Consider the following 20,000-nt stretch of genomic DNA (forward strand, 5'->3'; position numbering starts at 1 on the left):
CCACGGCCTATTTATTGCCTTAACTCCCTTATCGTACCTCATTTGCACTCACTGTATATATAGACTTTTTGTTTTCTTTTGTTCTACTGTATTATTGACTATGTTTTGTTCATTCATGTGTAACTCTGTGTTGTTGTATGTGTCAAACTGCTATGCTTAACCTTGGTCAGGTCGCAATTGTAAATGAGAACTTGTTCTCTACTAGCCTACCTGGTTAAATAAAGGTGTTCTCTACTAGCCTACCTGGTTAAATAAAGGTGGGAAAAAGGGAAAATAAATAAGCATAAATGTAGGTTGTATTTACAAGGTGGGTTGTATTTACAATGTGGGTTGTATTTACAATGTGGGTTGTATTTACAATGTGGGTTGTATTTACAATGTGGGTTGTATTTACAAGGTGGGTTGTATTTACAATGTGGGTTGTATTTACAATGTGGGTTGTATTTACAAGGTGGGTTGTATTTACAATGTGGGTTGTATTTACAATGTGGGTTGTATTTACAAGGTGGGTTGTATTTACAATGTGGGTTGTATTTACAATGTGGGTTGTATTTACAAGGTGGGTTGTATTTACAATGTGGGTTGTATTTACAAGGTGGGTTGTATTTACAATGTGGGTTGTATTTACAATGTGGGTTGTATTTACAATGTGGGTTGTATTTACAATGTGGGTTGTATTTACAATGTGGGTTGTATTTACAAGGTGGGTTGTATTTACAAGGTGGGTTGTATTTACAAGGTGGGTTGTATTTACAATGTGGGTTGTATTTACAAGGTGGGTTGTATTTACAATGTGGGTTGTATTTACAAGGTGGGTTGTATTTACAAGGTGGGTTGTATTTACAATGGTGTTTGTTCTTCACTGGTTGCCCTTTTCTTGTGGCAACAGGTCACACATCTTGCTGCCGTGATGGCACACTGTGGAATTTCACCCAGTAGATATGGGAGTTTAATTCTTTGTGTGTCTGTGTAGTCTGAGGGAAATATGTGTCTCTAATAGGGTCATACATTTGACAGGAGGTTAGGAAGTGCAGCTCAGTTTCCACCTCATTTTGTGGGCAGTGAGCACATAGCCTGTCTTCTCTTGAGAGCCATGTCTGCCTACGGCGGCCTTTCTCAATAGCAAGGCTATGCTCACTGAGTCTGTACATAGTCAAAGCTTTCCTTCATTTTGGGTCAGTCACAGTGGTCAGGTATCTTGCCACTGTGTACTCTCTGTTTAGGGCCAAATATTATTCTAGTTTGCTCTGTTTTTTGTTAATTATTTCCAATGTGTCATGTAATTATCTTTTTGTTTTCTCATGATTTGGTTGGGTCTAATTGTGCTGCTGTCCTGGGGCTCTGTAGGGTGTGTTTGTGTTTGTGAACAGAGCCCCAGGACCAGCTTGCTTAGGGGACTCTTCTCCAGGTTCATCTCTCTGTAGGTGATGGCTTTGTTATGGAAGGTTTGGGACTCTCTCCAGCACAATGTATTTGGCTTCTTGAGTTTCTATTTCCACCCTCACCACTGATCGGTTCACTTCCTGTCACACACACACCCCTCTCTCTCTCTCTCTCTCTCTCTCTCTCTCTCTCTCTCTCTCTCTCTCTCTCTCTCTCTAGCACAGTGTTTTTGGTTTCTTAAGTTGCTGTTTCCACTATCCCTACTGATCGGCTCACTTCCTGCCTCACACGCACACTCTCTCTGAAACACAGACACACACACATCATCTCACACACAACATACGCACACATAGAACGTGGTGGTTGGCTGGACAGGAAGTTGGCCGGACAGGGGAAAAAACGAAAAGACGGACAAAACAGACAGACACAACTCAGGAGGATCGGTTCCTTTCTCTCGACAAGTCAACCCTTTCATCCAGAGCTCAGGTACCTGTGTTTTCTAACATAACAATGTTCTCTAACACATAACACTGTGTGACATCATGATCTCCTGGCAGATTCTGTTACAGAATAGATTTTTATTTTTTTTATACCCGAGACACAACAAGAATTTTAACAAGATACTGTGTTTTAACGGACATAGACAGAGACAACCAAAAGGTTATCTGAGATTTCCATTCATCTCTGTTTTTAGATCCAGTTAAACTATCACAAAAGTGGACATTTATTTGCGTGAAATTTAGATTTTCATTAATCTCATGTCTGTAACCAGAGTGACAAGTTTCTCTTACACCAGGAAATGAGAGTAACACACATTAACCCTTCAATGTTTGTAGATCCGTAAGGTGGAAGCTTCCCCACTATACTGTTTATACCTATCCAGACCCTACAGATCCACCACTATACTGTTTATACCTATCCAGACCCTACAGATCCACCACTATACTGTTTATACCTATCCAGACCCTACAGATCCACCACTATACTGTTTATACCTATCCAGACCCTACAGATACACTACTATACTGTTTATACCTATCCAGACCCTACAGATACACTACTATACTGTTTATACCTATCCAGACCCCACCACTATACTGTTTATACCTATCCAGACCCTACAGATACACTACTATACTGTTTATACCTATCCAGACCCTACAGATCCACTACTATACTGTTTATACCTATCCAGACCCTACAGATCCACCACTATACTGTTTATACCTATCCAGACCCTACAGATCCACTACTATACTGTTTATACCTATCCAGACCCTACAGATCCACTACTATACTGTTTATACCTATCCAGACCCTACAGATCCACCACTACACTGTTTATACCTATCCAGACCCTACAGATCCACTACTATACTGTTTATACCTATCCAGACCCTACAGATCCATCACTATACTGTTTATACCTATCCAGACCCTACAGATCCACTACTATACTGTTTATACCTATCCAGACCCTACAGATCCATCACTATACTGTTTATACCTATCCAGACCCTACAGATCCACCACTATACTGTTTATACCTATCCAGACCCTACAGATACACTACTATACTGTTTATACCTATCCAGACCCTACAGATCCACCACTACACTGTTTATACCTATCCAGACCCCACCACTATACTGTTTATACCTATCCAGACCCTACAGATCTGCAAACATCAAAGGGTCACAGAGAAAGAGATAGAGAGACTGAAGTAGAAAGGTTATGGCCTTTGTTTTTGATGACAAAGGTGAATGGGTATGAAGAAATAGCTGAGGTTGAGAGAAATAACTGATACTTCCTCTCTACCTCTCTCTCTCTCTCTCTCTCTCTCTCTCTCTCTCTTCACCCCCCTCCCTTTCTCCCTTTCTCTCTTTCTATCTCTGTCTCTCTCTCTCTCTGTCTCTCTCTCTCTCTCTCTCTCTCTGTCTCTCTCTCTCTTCACCCTCCCTCCCTTTCTCTCTCTCTCTCTCTTCACCCTCTCACTCTTTCTCTCTCGCTCTCTCTCTTCACCCCCCTTTCTCTCTCTCTCTCTCTCTGTCTCTCTCTTCACCCTCCCTCCCTTTCTCTCTCTCTCTCTCTCTCTCTCTCTTCACCCTCTCACTCTTTCTCTCTCTCTCTCTCTTCACCCCCCTCTCTCTCTCTCTCTCTCTCTCTCTCTCTCTCTCTCTCTCTCTCTCTCTCTCTCTCTCTCAATTCAATTCAATTCAATTCAATTCAATTCAAGGGGCTTTAATGGCATGGGAAACATGTGTTAACATTGCCAAAGCAAGTGAGGTAGATAATATACAAAAGTGATATATATATATATATATATATATATATATACATACAGTGTTGTAACAATGTACGAATGGTTAAAGTACACTCTCTCTCTCTCTCTCTCTCTCCCCCAGATGGAGTTTGCCTGCAGTCATGTAGTGTGCAACTGGAGACCAGAGAGTGTAGAGGGGAGGTCAGGTGAGGGGGTGACCCCAGGTCTAGGTGAACCCCTTAGACTGTCTGTCAAAGAGCACATGTACGACAATCGCATCGCGGTCATCTCCCGGCCAGGTACTGTACAGACACGACACCGCACACACTAGATTCTCATTCTCATCAGACGTTTCCTCTCACCCACCCACATGTGGTGTTACGAATGATGATGATGTCAATCAAATGTATTTGTAAAGCTCCTTTTTTTGTTGTTTACATCAGCAGATGTCACAAAGTGCTGTAACAGTCTGTGTCTGTTTCCTTTGCTTCAGAACCGGGTATAATGCCTCCAGCTCTGCCCCCTCGACAGTTCGGTTCTCAGAAGCTCCACCCTCAACCCACTTTTCTGCCTCCCCCTCTTCCCTCCCTGCCTGCCCCTCTACCCACCCTGCCTGCCCCTCTACCCTCCCTGCCTCCCCCTCTACCACCCCGAGGTGACAGGATTCTGTGTGTTGGCTCTGAAAACAGCCCTAGTTGTTGGGTTAGATGTAGGCTGTACTGGTGTATGTAAAGATCAGTGGTTTATAAACTATAGACCAGAAGTCCCCACAAGAATAGTAAACAAACATACATTTGACAAACTGGGGACATTTAGTTTGTCCCCACAACGTCAAATGCTATTTCTAGGGGTTGGGGTTAGGGGTTAATGTTTGGGGGTATGGTTTGGGGGTATGGTTTGGGGCTAGGGTTGGGGTTTGGGTCTAGGGTTGGGTTAGGGTTTGGAGCTAGGGTTAGGGTTAGGGTTTGGGATTAGGGTTTGGGTTCGGGTTTGGGTCTAGGGTTGGGTTAGGGTGGGGTTAGGGTTTGGGGTTATGGTTTGGGGTTAGGGTTTGGGGCTAGGTTTGGGGCTAGGGTTAGGGACTAGGGTTGGGTTAGGGTTTGGAGCTAGGGTTAGGTTTAGGGTTTGGGGCTAGGGTTGGGATGGGATGGGTTAGGGTTTGGGGCTAGGGTTGGGTTAGGGTTAGGGTTCGGAGCTAGGGTTAGGGTTAGGGTTTGGGGCTAGGGTTAGGGTTTGGGGCTACGGTTGGCTTAGGGTTAGGGTTTGGAGCTAGGGTTAGGGTTTGGGGCTAGGGTTGGGTTAGGGTTAGGGTTTGGAGCTAGGGTTGGGATGGGTTAGGGTTTGGGGCTAGGGTTGGGTTAGGGTTAGGGTTTGGAGCTAGGGTTAGGGTTTGGAGCTAGGGTTAGGGTTAGGGTTGGGTTAGGGTTAGGGTTTGGGGCTAGGGTTAGGGGCTAGGGTTGGGTTAGGGTTAGGGTTTGGAGCTAGGGTTAGGGTTTGGGGCTAGGGTTGGGTTAGGGTTAGGGTTTGGAGCTAGGGTTAGGGTTAGGGTTTGGGGCTAGGGTTAGGGGCTAGGGTTGGGTTAGGGTTTGGGGCTAGGGTTAGGGTTTGGGGCTAGGGTTAGGTTTAGGGTTTGGGGCTAGGGTTAGGGTTAGGGGTTGGAGCTAGGGTTAGGGCTAGGGTTAGGGGCTAGGGTTGGGTTAGGGTTTGGGGCTAGGGTTAGGTGCTAGGGTTGGGTTAGGGTTAGGGGCTAGGGTTAGGGGCTAGGGTTGGGGGTTAGGGTTAGGGGCTAGGGTTGGGGTAGGATTTGGGGCTAGGGTTAGGGGCTAGGGTTGGGCTAGGGTTTGGGGCTAGGAATGGGTTAGGGTTTGGGGCTAGGGTTGGGTTAGGGTTGGGTTAGGGTTTGGGGATAGGGTTGGGTTAGGGTTGGGTTAGGGTTTGCGGCTAGGGCTGGGTTAGGGTTTGGGGCTAGGGTTAGGGTTTGGGGCTAGGATTGGGTTAGGGTTTGGGGCTAGGGTTTGGGGCTAGGGTTGGGTTAGGGTTTGGGGCTAGGGTCGGGTTGGGTTTAGGGTTTGGGGTTAGGGTTGGGTTAGGGTTGGGTTAGGGTTTGGGGCTAGGGTTTGGGGCTAGGGTTGGGTTAGGGTTGGGTTAGGGTTTGGGGTTAGGGTTGGGTTAGGGTTTGTGGCTAGGGTTTGTGGCTAGGTTTGGGTTAGGGGTTAGGGTTTGGGGCTAGGGTTGGGTTAGGGTTTGGGGCTAGGGTTTGGGGCTAGGGTTGGGTTAGGGTTTGGGGTTAGGGTTTGGGGCTAGGTTTGGGTTAGGGCTTGGGGCTAGGTTTGGGTTAGGGTTTGGGGCTAGGGTTTGGGGCTATTGTTGGGTTAGGTTTTGGGGCTAGTGTCTGGTTAGGGTTAGGGTTTGGGGCTAGGTTTGGGTTAGGGTTTGGAACTAGGGTTGGGTTAGGGTTTGGGGCTAGGGTTGGGTTAGTGTTGGATTAGGGTTTGGGGATAGGGTTGGGTCAGGGTTTAGGGCTAGGTTTGGGTTATCGTTTGGGGTTAGGGTTTGGGGCTAGGGTTAGGGTTAGGGTTGGGTTAGGTTTGGGGTTAGGGTTTGGGGTTAGGGTTTGGGGCTAGGTTTGGGGCTAGGGTTAGGGACTAGGGTTGGGTTAGGGTTTGGAACTAGGGGTAGCGTTAGGGTTAGGGTTTGGAGCTATTGTTAGGTTTAGGGTTTGGGGCTAGGGTTGGGATGGGATGGGTTAGGGTTTGGGGCTAGGGTTGGGTTAGGGTTTGGGGATAGGGTTGGGTTAGGGTTGGGTTAGGGTTTGCGGCTAGGGCTGGGTTAGGGTTTGGGGCTAGGGTTAGGGTTTGGGGCTAGGATTGGGTTAGGGTTTGGGGCTAGGGTTTGGGGCTAGGGTTGGGTTAGGGTTTGGGGCTAGGGTTGGGTTGGGTTTAGGGTTTGGGGTTAGGGTTAGGGCTAGGGTTAGGGGCTAGGGTTGGGTTAGGGTTTGGGGCTAGGGTTAGGTGCTAGGGTTGGGTTAGGGTTAGGGGCTAGGGTTAGGGGCTAGGGTTGGGGGTTAGGGTTAGGGGCTAGGGTTGGGGTAGGATTTGGGGCTAGGGTTAGGGGCTAGGGTTGGGCTAGGGTTTGGGGCTAGGAATGGGTTAGGGTTTGGGGCTAGGGTTGGGTTAGGGTTGGTTTAGGGTTTGGGGATAGGGTTGGGTTAGGGTTGGGTTAGGGTTTGCGGCTAGGGCTGGGTTAGGGTTTGGGGCTAGGGTTAGGGTTTGGGGCTAGGATTGGGTTAGGGTTTGGGGCTAGGGTTTGGGGCTAGGGTTGGGTTAGGGTTTGGGGCTAGGGTTGGGTTGGGTTTAGGGTTTGGGGTTAGGGTTGGGTTAGGGTTGGGTTAGGGTTTGGGGCTAGGGTTTGGGGCTAGGGTTGGGTTAGGGTTGGGTTAGGGTTTGGGGTTAGGGTTGGGTTAGGGTTTGTGGCTAGGGTTTGTGGCTAGGTTTGGGTTAGGGGTTAGGGTTTGGGGCTAGGGTTGGGTTAGGGTTTGGGGCTAGGGTTTGGGGCTAGGGTTGGGTTAGGGTTTGGGGTTAGGGTTTGGGGCTAGGTTTGGGTTAGGGCTTGGGGCTAGGTTTGGGTTAGGGTTTGGGGCTAGGGTTTGGGGCTATTGTTGGGTTAGGTTTTGGGGCTAGTGTCTGGTTAGGGTTAGGGTTTGGGGCTAGGAATGGGTTAGGGTTTGGAACTAGGGTTGGGTTAGGGTTTGGGGCTAGGGTTGGGTTAGTGTTGGATTAGGGTTTGGGGATAGGGTTGGGTCAGGGTTTAGGGCTAGGTTTGGGTTATCGTTTGGGGTTAGGGTTTGGGGCTAGGGTTAGGGTTAGGGTTGGGTTAGGTTTGGGGTTAGGGTTTGGGGTTAGGGTTTGGGGCTAGGTTTGGGGCTAGGGTTAGGGACTAGGGTTGGGTTAGGGTTTGGAACTAGGGGTAGCGTTAGGGTTAGGGTTTGGAGCTAGGGTTAGGTTTAGGGTTTGGGGCTAGGGTTGGGATGGGATGGGTTAGGGTTTGGGGCTAGGGTTGGGTTAGGGTTTGGGGATAGGGTTGGGTTAGGGTTGGGTTAGGGTTTGCGGCTAGGGCTGGGTTAGGGTTTGGGGCTAGGGTTAGGGTTTGGGGCTAGGATTGGGTTAGGGTTTGGGGCTAGGGTTTGGGGCTAGGGTTGGGTTAGGGTTTGGGGCTAGGGTTGGGTTGGGGTTAGGGTTTGGGGCTAGGATTTGGGGCTAGGGTTGGGTTAGGGTCGGGTTAGGGTTTGGGGTTAGGGTTGGGTTAGGGTTTGTGGCCAGGGTTTGTGGCTAGGTTTGGGTTAGGGGTTAGGGTTTGGGGCTAGGGTTGGGTTACGGTTTGGGGCTAGGGTTTGGGGCTAGGGTTGGGTTAGGGTTTGGGGCTAGGGTTTGGGGCTAGGGTTTGGGGCTATTGTTGGGTTAGGTTTTGGGGCTAGGGTCTGGTTAGGGTTAGGGTTTGGGGCTAGGTTTGGGTTAGGGTTTGGAACTAGGGTTGGGTAAGGGTTTGGGGCTATGGTTGGGTTAGTGTTGGATTAGGGTTTGGGGATAGGGTTGGGTCAGGGTTTAGGGCTAGGTTTGGGTTAGGGTTTGGGGTTAGGGTTTGGGGTTAGGGTTAGGGTTGGGTTAGGTTTGGGGTTAGGGTTTGGGGTTAGGGTTTGGGGCTAGGTTTGGGGCTAGGGTTAGGGACTAGGATTGGGTTAGGGTTTGGAGCTAGGGGTAGCTTTAGGGTTAGGGTTTGGAGCTAGGGTTAGGTTTAGGGTTTGGGGCTAGGGTTGGGATGGGATGGGTTAGGGTTTGGGGCTAGGGTTGGGTTAGGGTTAGGGTTCGGAGCTAGGGTTAGGGTTAGAGTTTGGGGCTAGGGTTAGGTTTTGGGGCTACGGTTAGGTTAGGGTTAGGTTTTGGAGCTAGGGTTAGGGTTTGGGGCTAGGGTTGGGTTAGGGTTAGGTTTTGGAGCTAGGGTTGGGATGGGTTAGGGTTTGGGGCTAGGGTTAGGGTTAGGGTTTTGGGCTAGGGTTGGGTTAGGGTTAGGGTTTGGAGCTAGGGTTAGGGTTAGGGTTTGGGGCTAGGGTTAGGGTTAGGGTTTGGGGCTAGGGTTGGGTTAGGGTTAGGGTTTGGAGCTAGGGTTAGGGTTTGGGGCTAGGGTTGGGTTAGGGTTAGGGTTTGGAGCTAGGGTTAGGGTTAGGGTGTGGGGCTAGGGTTGGGTTAGGGTTAGGGTTTGGAGCTAGGGTAAGGTTAGGGTTTGGGGCTAGGGTTAGGGTTAGGGTTTGGGGCTAGGGTTGGGTTAGGGTTAGGGTTTGGAGCTAGGGTTAGGGTTTGGGGCTAGGGTTGGGTTAGGGTTAGGGTTTGGAGCTAGGGTTAGGGTTAGGGTTTGGGGCTAGGGTTAGGGTTAGGGGTTGGAGCTAGGGTTAGGGTTAGGGTTTGGGGCTAGGGTTGGGGGCTGGGGTTGGGTTAGGGTTTGGGGCTAGGGATAGGGGCTAGGGTTGGGTTAGGGTTTGGGGCTAGGGTTAGGTGCTAGGGTTGGGTTAGGGTTAGGGGCTAGGGTTAGGGGCTAGGGTTTGGGGCTAGGATTTGGGGCTAGGGTTGGGTTAGGGTCGGGTTAGGGTTTGGGGTTAGGGTTGGGTTAGGGTTTGTGGCCAGGGTTTGTGGCTAGGGTTTGGAGCTATTGTTGGGTTAGGTTTTGGGGCTAGTGTCTGGTTAGGGTTAGGGTTTGGGGCTAGGTTTGGGTTAGGGTTTGGAACTAGGGTTGGGTTAGGGTTTGGGGCTAGGGTTGGGTTAGTGTTGGATTAGGGTTTGGGGATAGGGTTGGGTCAGGGTTTAGGGCTAGGTTTGGGTTATCGTTTGGGGTTAGGGTTTGGGGCTAGGGTTAGGGTTAGGGTTGGGTTAGGTTTGGGGTTAGGGTTTGGGGTTAGGGTTTGGGGCTAGGTTTGGGGCTAGGGTTAGGGACTAGGGTTGGGTTAGGGTTTGGAACTAGGGGTAGCGTTAGGGTTAGGGTTTGGAGCTATTGTTAGGTTTAGGGTTTGGGGCTAGGGTTGGGATGGGATGGGTTAGGGTTTGGGGCTAGGGTTGGGTTAGGGTTTGGGGATAGGGTTGGGTTAGGGTTGGGTTAGGGTTTGCGGCTAGGGCTGGGTTAGGGTTTGGGGCTAGGGTTAGGGTTTGGGGCTAGGATTGGGTTAGGGTTTGGGGCTAGGGTTTGGGGCTAGGGTTGGGTTAGGGTTTGGGGCTAGGGTTGGGTTGGGTTTAGGGTTTGGGGTTAGGGTTAGGGCTAGGGTTAGGGGCTAGGGTTGGGTTAGGGTTTGGGGCTAGGGTTAGGTGCTAGGGTTGGGTTAGGGTTAGGGGCTAGGGTTAGGGGCTAGGGTTGGGGGTTAGGGTTAGGGGCTAGGGTTGGGGTAGGATTTGGGGCTAGGGTTAGGGGCTAGGGTTGGGCTAGGGTTTGGGGCTAGGAATGGGTTAGGGTTTGGGGCTAGGGTTGGGTTAGGGTTGGTTTAGGGTTTGGGGATAGGGTTGGGTTAGGGTTGGGTTAGGGTTTGCGGCTAGGGCTGGGTTAGGGTTTGGGGCTAGGGTTAGGGTTTGGGGCTAGGATTGGGTTAGGGTTTGGGGCTAGGGTTTGGGGCTAGGGTTGGGTTAGGGTTTGGGGCTAGGGTTGGGTTGGGTTTAGGGTTTGGGGTTAGGGTTGGGTTAGGGTTGGGTTAGGGTTTGGGGCTAGGGTTTGGGGCTAGGGTTGGGTTAGGGTTGGGTTAGGGTTTGGGGTTAGGGTTGGGTTAGGGTTTGTGGCTAGGGTTTGTGGCTAGGTTTGGGTTAGGGGTTAGGGTTTGGGGCTAGGGTTGGGTTAGGGTTTGGGGCTAGGGTTTGGGGCTAGGGTTGGGTTAGGGTTTGGGGTTAGGGTTTGGGGCTAGGTTTGGGTTAGGGCTTGGGGCTAGGTTTGGGTTAGGGTTTGGGGCTAGGGTTTGGGGCTATTGTTGGGTTAGGTTTTGGGGCTAGTGTCTGGTTAGGGTTAGGGTTTGGGGCTAGGTTTGGGTTAGGGTTTGGAACTAGGGTTGGGTTAGGGTTTGGGGCTAGGGTTGGGTTAGTGTTGGATTAGGGTTTGGGGATAGGGTTGGGTCAGGGTTTAGGGCTAGGTTTGGGTTATCGTTTGGGGTTAGGGTTTGGGGCTAGGGTTAGGGTTAGGGTTGGGTTAGGTTTGGGGTTAGGGTTTGGGGTTAGGGTTTGGGGCTAGGTTTGGGGCTAGGGTTAGGGACTAGGGTTGGGTTAGGGTTTGGAACTAGGGGTAGCGTTAGGGTTAGGGTTTGGAGCTAGGGTTAGGTTTAGGGTTTGGGGCTAGGGTTGGGATGGGATGGGTTAGGGTTTGGGGCTAGGGTTGGGTTAGGGTTTGGGGATAGGGTTGGGTTAGGGTTGGGTTAGGGTTTGCGGCTAGGGCTGGGTTAGGGTTTGGGGCTAGGGTTAGGGTTTGGGGCTAGGATTGGGTTAGGGTTTGGGGCTAGGGTTTGGGGCTAGGGTTGGGTTAGGGTTTGGGGCTAGGGTTGGGTTGGGTTTAGGGTTTGGGGTTAGGGTTGGGTTAGGGTTGGGTTAGGGTTTGGGGCTAGGATTTGGGGCTAGGGTTGGGTTAGGGTCGGGTTAGGGTTTGGGGTTAGGGTTGGGTTAGGGTTTGTGGCCAGGGTTTGTGGCTAGGTTTGGGTTAGGGGTTAGGGTTTGGGGCTAGGGTTGGGTTACGGTTTGGGGCTAGGGTTTGGGGCTAGGGTTGGGTTAGGGTTTGGGGCTAGGGTTTGGGGCTATTGTTGGGTTAGGTTTTGGGGCTAGGGTCTGGTTAGGGTTAGGGTTTGGGGCTAGGTTTGGGGCTAGGTTTGGAACTAGGGTTGGGTTAGGGTTTGGGGCTATGGTTGGGTTAGTGTTGGATTAGGGTTTGGGGATAGGGTTGGGTCAGGGTTTAGGGCTAGGTTTGGGTTAGGATTTGGGGTTAGGGTTTGGGGTTAGGGTTAGGGTTGGGTTAGGTTTGGGGTTAGGGTTTGGGGTTAGGGTTTGGGGCTAGGTTTGGGGCTAGGGTTAGGGACTAGGATTGGGTTAGGGTTTGGAGCTAGGGGTAGCGTTAGGGTTAGGGTTTGGAGCTAGGGTTAGGTTTAGGGTTTGGGGCTAGGGTTGGGATGGGATGGGTTAGGGTTTGGGGCTAGGGTTGGGTTAGGGTTAGGGTTCGGAGCTAGGGTTAGGGTTAGAGTTTGGGGCTAGGGTTAGGTTTTGGGGCTACGGTTAGGTTAGGGTTAGGTTTTGGAGCTAGGGTTAGGGTTTGGGGCTAGGGTTGGGTTAGGGTTAGGTTTTGGAGCTAGGGTTGGGATGGGTTAGGGTTTGGGGCTAGGGTTAGGGTTAGGGTTTTGGGCTAGGGTTGGGTTAGGGTTAGGGTTTGGAGCTAGGGTTAGGGTTAGGGTTTGGGGCTAGGGTTAGGGTTAGGGTTTGGGGCTAGGGTTGGGTTAGGGTTAGGGTTTGGAGCTAGGGTTAGGGTTTGGGGCTAGGGTTGGGTTAGGGTTAGGGTTTGGAGCTAGGGTTAGGGTTAGGGTGTGGGGCTAGGGTTGGGTTAGGGTTAGGGTTTGGAGCTAGGGTAAGGTTAGGGTTTGGGGCTAGGGTTAGGGTTAGGGTTTGGGGCTAGGGTTGGGTTAGGGTTAGGGTTTGGAGCTAGGGTTAGGGTTTGGGGCTAGGGTTGGGTTAGGGTTAGGGTTTGGAGCTAGGGTTAGGCTTAGGGTTTGGGGCTAGGGTTAGGGTTAGGGGTTGGAGCTAGGGTTAGGGTTAGGGTTTGGGGCTAGGGTTGGGGGCTGGGGTTGGGTTAGGGTTTGGGGCTAGGGATAGGGGCTAGGGTTGGGTTAGGGTTTGGGGCTAGGGTTAGGTGCTAGGGTTGGGTTAGGGTTAGGGGCTAGGGTTAGGGGCTAGGGTTAGGGGCTAGGGTTGGGGGTTAGGGTTAGGGGCTAGGGTTGGGTTAGGCTTTGGGGTTAGGGTTTGGGGTTAGGGTTTGGGGCTAGGGTTGGGGTAGGATTTGGGGCTAGGGTTAGGGGCTAGGGTTGGGCTAGGGTTTGGGGCTAGGAATGGGTTAGGGTTTGGGGCTAGGGTTGCCTTAGGGTTGGGTTAGGGTTTGGGGATAGGGTTGGGTTAGGGTTGGGTTAGCGTTTGCGGCTAGGGCTGGGTTAGGGGTTAGGGTTTGGGGCTAGGGTTGGGTTAGGGTTTGGGGCTAGGGTTTGGGGCTAGGGTTGGGTTAGGGTTTGGGGTTAGGGTTTGGGGCTAGGTTTGGGTTAGGGTTTGGGGCTAGGTTTGGGTTAGGGTTTGGGGCTAGGGTTTGGGGCTATTGTTGGGTTAGGTTTTGGGGCTAGGGTCGGGTTAGGGTTAGGGTTTGGGGCTAGGTTTGGGTTAGGGTTTGGAACTAGGGTTGGGTTAGGGTTTGGGGCTAAGGTTGGGTTAGTGTTGGATTAGGGTTTGGGGATAGGATTGGGTCAGGGTTTAGGGCTAGGTTTGGGTTAGGGTTTGGGGTTAGGGTTTGGGGCTAGGGTTAGGTTTGGGTTAGGGTTAGGGCTAGGGTTAGGGGCTAGGGTTGGGTTAGGGTTTGGGGCTAGGGTTAGGTGCTAGGGTTGGGTTAGGGTTAGGGGCTAGGGTTAGGGGCTAGGTTTGGGGGTTAGGGTTAGGGGCTAGGGTTGGGGTAGGATTTGGGGCTAGGGTTAGGGGCTAGGGTTGGGCTAGGGTTTGGGGCTAGGAATGGGTTAGGGTTTGGGGCTAGGGTTGGGTTAGGGTTGGTTTAGGGTTTGGGGATAGGGTTGGGTTAGGGTTGGGTTAGGGTTTGCGGCTAGGGCTGGGTTAGGGTTTGGGGCTAGGGTTAGGGTTTGGGGCTAGGATTGGGTTAGGGTTTGGGGCTAGGGTTTGGGGCTAGGGTTGGGTTAGGGTTTGGGGCTAGGGTTGGGTTGGGTTTAGGGTTTGGGGTTAGGGTTGGGTTAGGGTTGGGTTAGGGTTTGGGGCTAGGGTTTGGGGCTAGGGTTGGGTTAGGGTTGGGTTAGGGTTTTTGGGTTAGGGTTGGGTTAGGGTTTGTGGCTAGGGTTTGTGGCTAGGTTTGGGTTAGGGGTTAGGGTTTGGGGCTAGGGTTGGGTTAGGGTTTGGGGCTAGGGTTTGGGGCTAGGGTTGGGTTAGGGTTTGGGGTTAGGGTTTGGGGCTAGGTTTGGGTTAGGGCTTGGGGCTAGGTTTGGGTTAGGGTTTGGGGCTAGGGTTTGGGGCTATTGTTGGGTTAGGTTTTGGGGCTAGTGTCTGGTTAGGGTTAGGGTTTGGGGCTAGGGTTGGGTTAGGGTTTGGGGCTAGGGTTGGGTTAGTGTTGGATTAGGGTTTGGGGATAGGGTTGGGTCAGGGTTTAGGGCTAGGTTTGGGTTATCGTTTGGGGTTAGGGTTTGGGGCTAGGGTTAGGGTTAGGGTTGGGTTAGGTTTGGGGTTAGGGTTTGGGGTTAGGGTTTGGGGCTAGGTTTGGGGCTAGGGTTAGGGACTAGGGTTGGGTTAGGGTTTGGAACTAGGGGTAGCGTTAGGGTTAGGGTTTGGAGCTAGGGTTAGGTTTAGGGTTTGGGGCTAGGGTTGGGATGGGATGGGTTAGGGTTTGGGGCTAGGGTTGGGTTAGGGTTTGGGGATAGGGTTGGGTTAGGGTTGGGTTATGGTTTGCGGCTAGGGCTGGGTTAGGGTTTGGGGCTAGGGTTAGGGTTTGGGGCTAGGATTGGGTTAGGGTTTGGGGCTAGGGTTTGGGGCTAGGGTTGGGTTAGGGTTTGGGGCTAGGGTTGGGTTGGGTTTAGGGTTTGGGGTTAGGGTTGGGTTAGGGTTGGGTTAGGGTTTGGGGCTAGGATTTGGGGCTAGGGTTGGGTTAGGGTCGGGTTAGGGTTTGGGGTTAGGGTTGGGTTAGGGTTTGTGGCCAGGGTTTGTGGCTAGGTTTGGGTTAGGGGTTAGGGTTTGGGGCTAGGGTTGGGTTACGGTTTGGGGCTAGGGTTTGGGGCTAGGGTTGGGTTAGGGTTTGGGGCTAGGGTTTGGGGCTATTGTTGGGTTAGGTTTTGGGGCTAAGGTCTGGTTAGGGTTAGGGTTTGGGGCTAGGTTTGGGTTAGGGTTTGGAACTAGGGTTGGGTTAGGGTTTGGGGCTATGGTTGGGTTAGTGTTGGATTAGGGTTTGGGGATAGGGTTGGGTCAGGGTTTAGGGCTAGGTTTGGGTTAGGGTTTGGGGTTAGGGTTAGGGTTGGGTTAGGTTTGGGGTTAGGGTTTGGGGTTAGGGTTTGGGGCTAGGTTTGGGGCTAGGGTTAGGGACTAGGATTGGGTTAGGGTTTGGAGCTAGGGGTAGCGTTAGGGTTAGGGTTTGGAGCTAGGGTTAGGTTTAGGGTTTGGGGCTAGGGTTGGGATGGGATGGGTTAGGGTTTGGGGCTAGGGTTGGGTTAGGGTTAGGGTTCGGAGCTAGGGTTAGGGTTAGAGTTTGGGGCTAGGGTTAGGTTTTGGGGCTACGGTTAGGTTAGGGTTAGGTTTTGGAGCTAGGGTTAGGGTTTGGGGCTAGGGTTGGGTTAGGGTTAGGTTTTGGAGCTAGGGTTGGGATGGGTTAGGGTTTGGGGCTAGGGTTAGGGTTAGGGTTTTGGGCTAGGGTTGGGTTAGGGTTAGGGTTTGGAGCTAGGGTTAGGGTTAGGGTTTGGGGCTAGGGTTAGGGTTAGGGTTTGGGGCTAGGGTTGGGTTAGGGTTAGGGTTTGGAGCTAGGGTTAGGGTTTGGGGCTAGGGTTGGGTTAGGGTTAGGGTTTGGAGCTAGGGTTAGGGTTAGGGTTTGGGGCTAGGGTTAGGGTTAGGGGTTGGAGCTAGGGTTGGGGTACGGTTTGGGGCTAGGGTTTGGGGCTAGGGTTGGGTTAGGGTTTGGGGTTAGGGTTTGGGGCTAGGTTTGGGTTAGGGCTTGGGGCTAGGTTTGGGTTAGGGTTTGGGGCTAGGGTTTGGGGCTATTGTTGGGTTAGGTTTTGGGGCTAGTGTCTGGTTAGGGTTAGGGTTTGGGGCTAGGGTTGGGTTAGGGTTTGGGGCTAGGATTGGGTTACGGTTTGGGGCTAGGGTTTGGGGCTAGGGTTGGGTTAGGGTTTGGGGTTAGGGTTTGGGGCTAGGTTTGGGTTAGGGCTTGGGGCTAGGTTTGGGTTAGGGTTTGGGGCTAGGGTTTGGGGCTATTGTTGGGTTAGGTTTTGGGGCTAGTGTCTGGTTAGGGTTAGGGTTTGGGGCTAGGGTTGGGTTAGGGTTTGGGGCTAGGGTTGGGTTAGTGTTGGATTAGGGTTTGGGGATAGGGTTGGGTCAGGGTTTAGGGCTAGGTTTGGGTTATCGTTTGGGGTTAGGGTTTGGGGCTAGGGTTAGGGTTAGGGTTGGGTTAGGTTTGGGGTTAGGGTTTGGGGTTAGGGTTTGGGGCTACGTTTGGGGCTAGGGTTAGGGACTAGGGTTGGGTTAGGGTTTGGAACTAGGGGTAGCGTTAGGGTTAGGGTTTGGAGCTAGGGTTAGGTTTAGGGTTTGGGGCTAGGATTGGGATGGGATGGGTTAGGGTTTGGGGCTAGGGTTGGGTTAGGGTTTGGGGATAGGGTTGGTTTAGGGTTGGGTTATGGTTTGCGGCTAGGGCTGGGTTAGGGTTTGGGGCTAGGGTTAGGGTTTGGGGCTAGGATTGGGTTAGGGTTTGGGGCTAGGGTTTGGGGCTAGGGTTGGGTTAGGGTTTGGGGCTAGGGTTGGGTTGGGTTTAGGGTTTGGGGTTAGGGTTGGGTTAGGGTTGGGTTAGGGTTTGGGGCTAGGATTTGGGGCTAGGGTTGGGTTAGGGTCGGGTTAGGGTTTGGGGTTAGGGTTGGGTTAGGGTTTGTGGCCAGGGTTTGTGGCTAGGTTTGGGTTAGGGGTTAGGGTTTGGGGCTAGGGTTGGGTTACGGTTTGGGGCTAGGGTTTGGGGCTAGGGTTGGGTTAGGGTTTGGGGCTAGGGTTTGGGGCTATTGTTGGGTTAGGTTTTGGGACTAAGGTCTGGTTAGGGTTAGGGTTTGGGGCTAGGTTTGGGTTAGGGTTTGGAACTAGGGTTGGGTTAGGGTTTGGGGCTATGGTTGGGTTAGTGTTGGATTAGGGTTTGGGGATAGGGTTGGGTCAGGGTTTAGGGCTAGGTTTGGGTTAGGGTTTGGGGTTAGGGTTAGGGTTGGGTTAGGTTTGGGGTTAGGGTTTGGGGTTAGGGTTTGGGGCTAGGTTTGGGGCTAGGGTTAGGGACTAGGATTGGGTTAGGGTTTGGAGCTAGGGGTAGCGTTAGGGTTAGGGTTTGGAGCTAGGGTTAGGTTTAGGGTTTGGGGCTAGGGTTGGGATGGGATGGGTTAGGGTTTGGGGCTAGGGTTGGGTTAGGGTTAGGGTTCGGAGCTAGGGTTAGGGTTAGAGTTTGGGGCTAGGGTTAGGTTTTGGGGCTACGGTTAGGTTAGGGTTAGGTTTTGGAGCTAGGGTTAGGGTTTGGGGCTAGGGTTGGGTTAGGGTTAGGTTTTGGAGCTAGGGTTGGGATGGGTTAGGGTTTGGGGCTAGGGTTAGGGTTAGGGTTTTGGGCTAGGGTTGGGTTAGGGTTAGGGTTTGGAGCTAGGGTTAGGGTTAGGGTTTGGGGCTAGGGTTAGGGTTAGGGTTTGGGGCTAGGGTTGGGTTAGGGTTAGGGTTTGGAGCTAGGGTTAGGGTTTGGGGCTAGGGTTGGGTTAGGGTTAGGGTTTGGAGCTAGGGTTAGGGTTAGGGTGTGGGGCTAGGGTTGGGTTAGGGTTAGGGTTTGGAGCTAGGGTAAGGTTAGGGTTTGGGGCTAGGGTTAGGGTTAGGGTTTGGGGCTAGGGTTGGGTTAGGGTTAGGGTTTGGAGCTAGGGTTAGGGTTTGGGGCTAGGGTTGGGTTAGGGTTAGGGTTTGGAGCTAGGGTTAGGGTTAGGGTTTGGGGCTAGGGTTAGGGTTAGGGGTTGGAGCTAGGGTTAGGGTTAGGGTTTGGGGCTAGGGTTGGGGGCTGGGGTTGGGTTAGGGTTTGGGGCTAGGGATAGGGGCTAGGGTTGGGTTAGGGTTTGGGGCTAGGGTTAGGTGCTAGGGTTGGGTTAGGGTTAGGGGCTAGGGTTAGGGGCTAGGGTTAGGGGCTAGGGTTGGGGGTTAGGGTTAGGGGCTAGGGTTGGGTTAGGCTTTGGGGTTAGGGTTTGGGGTTAGGGTTTGGGGCTAGGGTTGGGGTAGGATTTGGGGCTAGGGTTAGGGGCTAGGGTTGGGTTAGGGTTTGGGGTTAGGGTTTGGGGCTAGGTTTGGGTTAGGGTTTGGGGCTAGGGTTTGGGGCTAGGGTTGGGTTAGGGTTTGGGGTTAGGGTTTGGGGCTAGGTTTGGGTTAGGGTTTGGGGCTAGGTTTGGGTTAGGGTTTGGGGCTAGGGTTTGGGGCTATTGTTGGGTTAGGTTTTGGGGCTAGGGTCGGGTTAGGGTTAGGGTTTGGGGCTAGGTTTGTGTTAGGGTTTGGAACTAGGGTTGGGTTAGGGTTTGGGGCTAAGGTTGGGTTAGTGTTGGATTAGGGTTTGGGGATAGGATTGGGTCAGGGTTTAGGGCTAGGTTTGGGTTAGGGTTTGGGGTTAGGGTTTGGGGCTAGGGTTAGGTTTGGGTTGGGTTAGGTTTGGGGTTAGGGTTTGGGGCTATGTTTTGGGGCTAGGGTTGGGTTAGGGTTTGGGGCTAGGGTTTGGGGCTAGGGTTGGGTTAGGGTTTGGGGCTAGGGTTGGGTTAGGGTTTGGGGCTAGGGTTGGGTTAGGGTTGGGTTAGGGTTTGGGGCTAGGGTTGGGTTAGGGTTTGGTGCTAGGTTTGGGTTAGGGTTTGGGTTTGGGTGTAGGGTTGGGTTAGGTTTGGGGTTAGGGTTTGGGGCTAGGTTTTGGGGCTAGGGTTGGGTTAGGGTTTGGGGCTAGGGTTGGGTTAGGGTTTGGGGCTAGGGTTGGGTTAGTGTTGGGTTAGGGTTTGGGGCTAGGGTTGGGTTAGGGTTTGGGGTTAGGGTTTGGGGCTAGGTTATGGGGCTAGGGTTGGGTTAGGGTTTGGGGCTAGGGTTTGGGGCTAGTGTTGGGTTAGGGTTTGGGGCTAGGGTTGGGTTAGGGTTTGGGGCTAGGGTTGGGTTAGGGTTTGGGGCTAGGGTTTGGGGCTAGGGTTGGGTTAGGGTTTGGGGCTAGGGTCGGGTTAGGGTTTGGGGCTAGGGTCGGGTTAGGGTTTGGTTTTGGGGTTAATGTTCATGTCAGGCGTTAGGGGTTTAGATTTTGAATGGGACTGAATGGGACTGAATTGTGTGTCCCCACAAGATTAGTTAAACAAGACTTTTTATTGTTTATTTCACTTTTGTATATTATCCTCCTCACTTGCTTAGGCAATGTTATCACATATTTCCCATGCCAATGAAGCCCCTTGAATTGAATTTAATTGAGAGAGAGAGACAGTATGTGAGAGACAGAGAGAGAGAGACAGTGTGTGAGAGAGAAAGAGAGATGGAAAGAGAGAGAGAGCGCGAGAGTGTTAACTCACGGCAGTGTCCTGTGTGTTATGTACAGAGCTCAGGGAGGACAGGGCAGCACTACATCTCCCACAATGCTTCACTGGACTCTGAGTGCTCTGGATGCCAGATGCTGTGGAGTGGAGGGAGAGATAATTATGTGTGTGTGTGTGTGTGTGTGTGTGTGTGTGTGTGTGTGTGTGTGTGTGTGTGTGTGTGTGTGTGTGTGTGTGTGTGTGTGTGTGTGTGTGTGTGTGTGTGTGTGTGTGTGTGTATTCTCAGGTTTGGAGGGCCGAGGAGAGCAGAGCATAAGATTGAAGGCTAACGTTAACGTTCTCTCTCTCAGTGTTGGACGTCTGGTAGACATGAGTAGAGGTACACACACACACACACACACACACACACACACACACACACACACACACACACACACACACACACACACACACACACACACACACACACACACACACACACACACACACACACACACACACACACACATAATTATCTCTCCCTCCACTCCACAGCATCTGGCATCCAGAGCACTCAGAGTCCAGTGAAGCATTGTGGGAGATGTAGTGCTGCCCTGTCCTCCCTGAGCTCTGTACATAACACACAGGACACTGCCGTGAGTTAACACTCTCGCGCTCTCTCTCTCTTTCCATCTCTCTTTCTCTCTCACACACTGTCTCTCTCTCTCTGTCTCTCACATACTGTCTCTCTCTCTCAATTAAATTCAATTCAAGGGGCTTCATTGGCATGGGAAATATGTGATAACATTGCCTAAGCAAGTGAGGAGGATAATATACAAAAGTGAAATAAACAATAAAAATGAACAGTAAACATTACAC

At 51.9% G+C, this 20,000-nt stretch overlaps 1 protein-coding gene across 1 annotated transcript in view; it reads left to right on the forward strand.

Moving 5' to 3' along the window:
- The first annotated feature begins 1,604 nt into the window (after nucleotides 1-1,604).
- Nucleotides 1,605-20,000, forward strand: part of LOC110531382 (circularly permutated Ras protein 1) — a 43,226-nt gene continuing 24,830 nt past the window's right edge. Inside the window, exons 1-5 of the mRNA XM_036987206.1 lie at nucleotides 1,605-1,869; nucleotides 3,789-3,945; nucleotides 4,140-4,301; nucleotides 19,429-19,521; nucleotides 19,677-19,777. Coding sequence (XP_036843101.1) covers nucleotides 3,789-3,945; nucleotides 4,140-4,301; nucleotides 19,429-19,521; nucleotides 19,677-19,777 — 513 coding nt within the window. The 5' untranslated portion in view covers nucleotides 1,605-1,869. The remainder of the gene's footprint in view (nucleotides 1,870-3,788; nucleotides 3,946-4,139; nucleotides 4,302-19,428; nucleotides 19,522-19,676; nucleotides 19,778-20,000) is intronic.

This window comes from Oncorhynchus mykiss, chromosome 9 (assembly GCF_013265735.2).
Source record: "Oncorhynchus mykiss isolate Arlee chromosome 9, USDA_OmykA_1.1, whole genome shotgun sequence".
Lineage (NCBI taxonomy): Eukaryota > Metazoa > Chordata > Actinopteri > Salmoniformes > Salmonidae > Oncorhynchus > Oncorhynchus mykiss.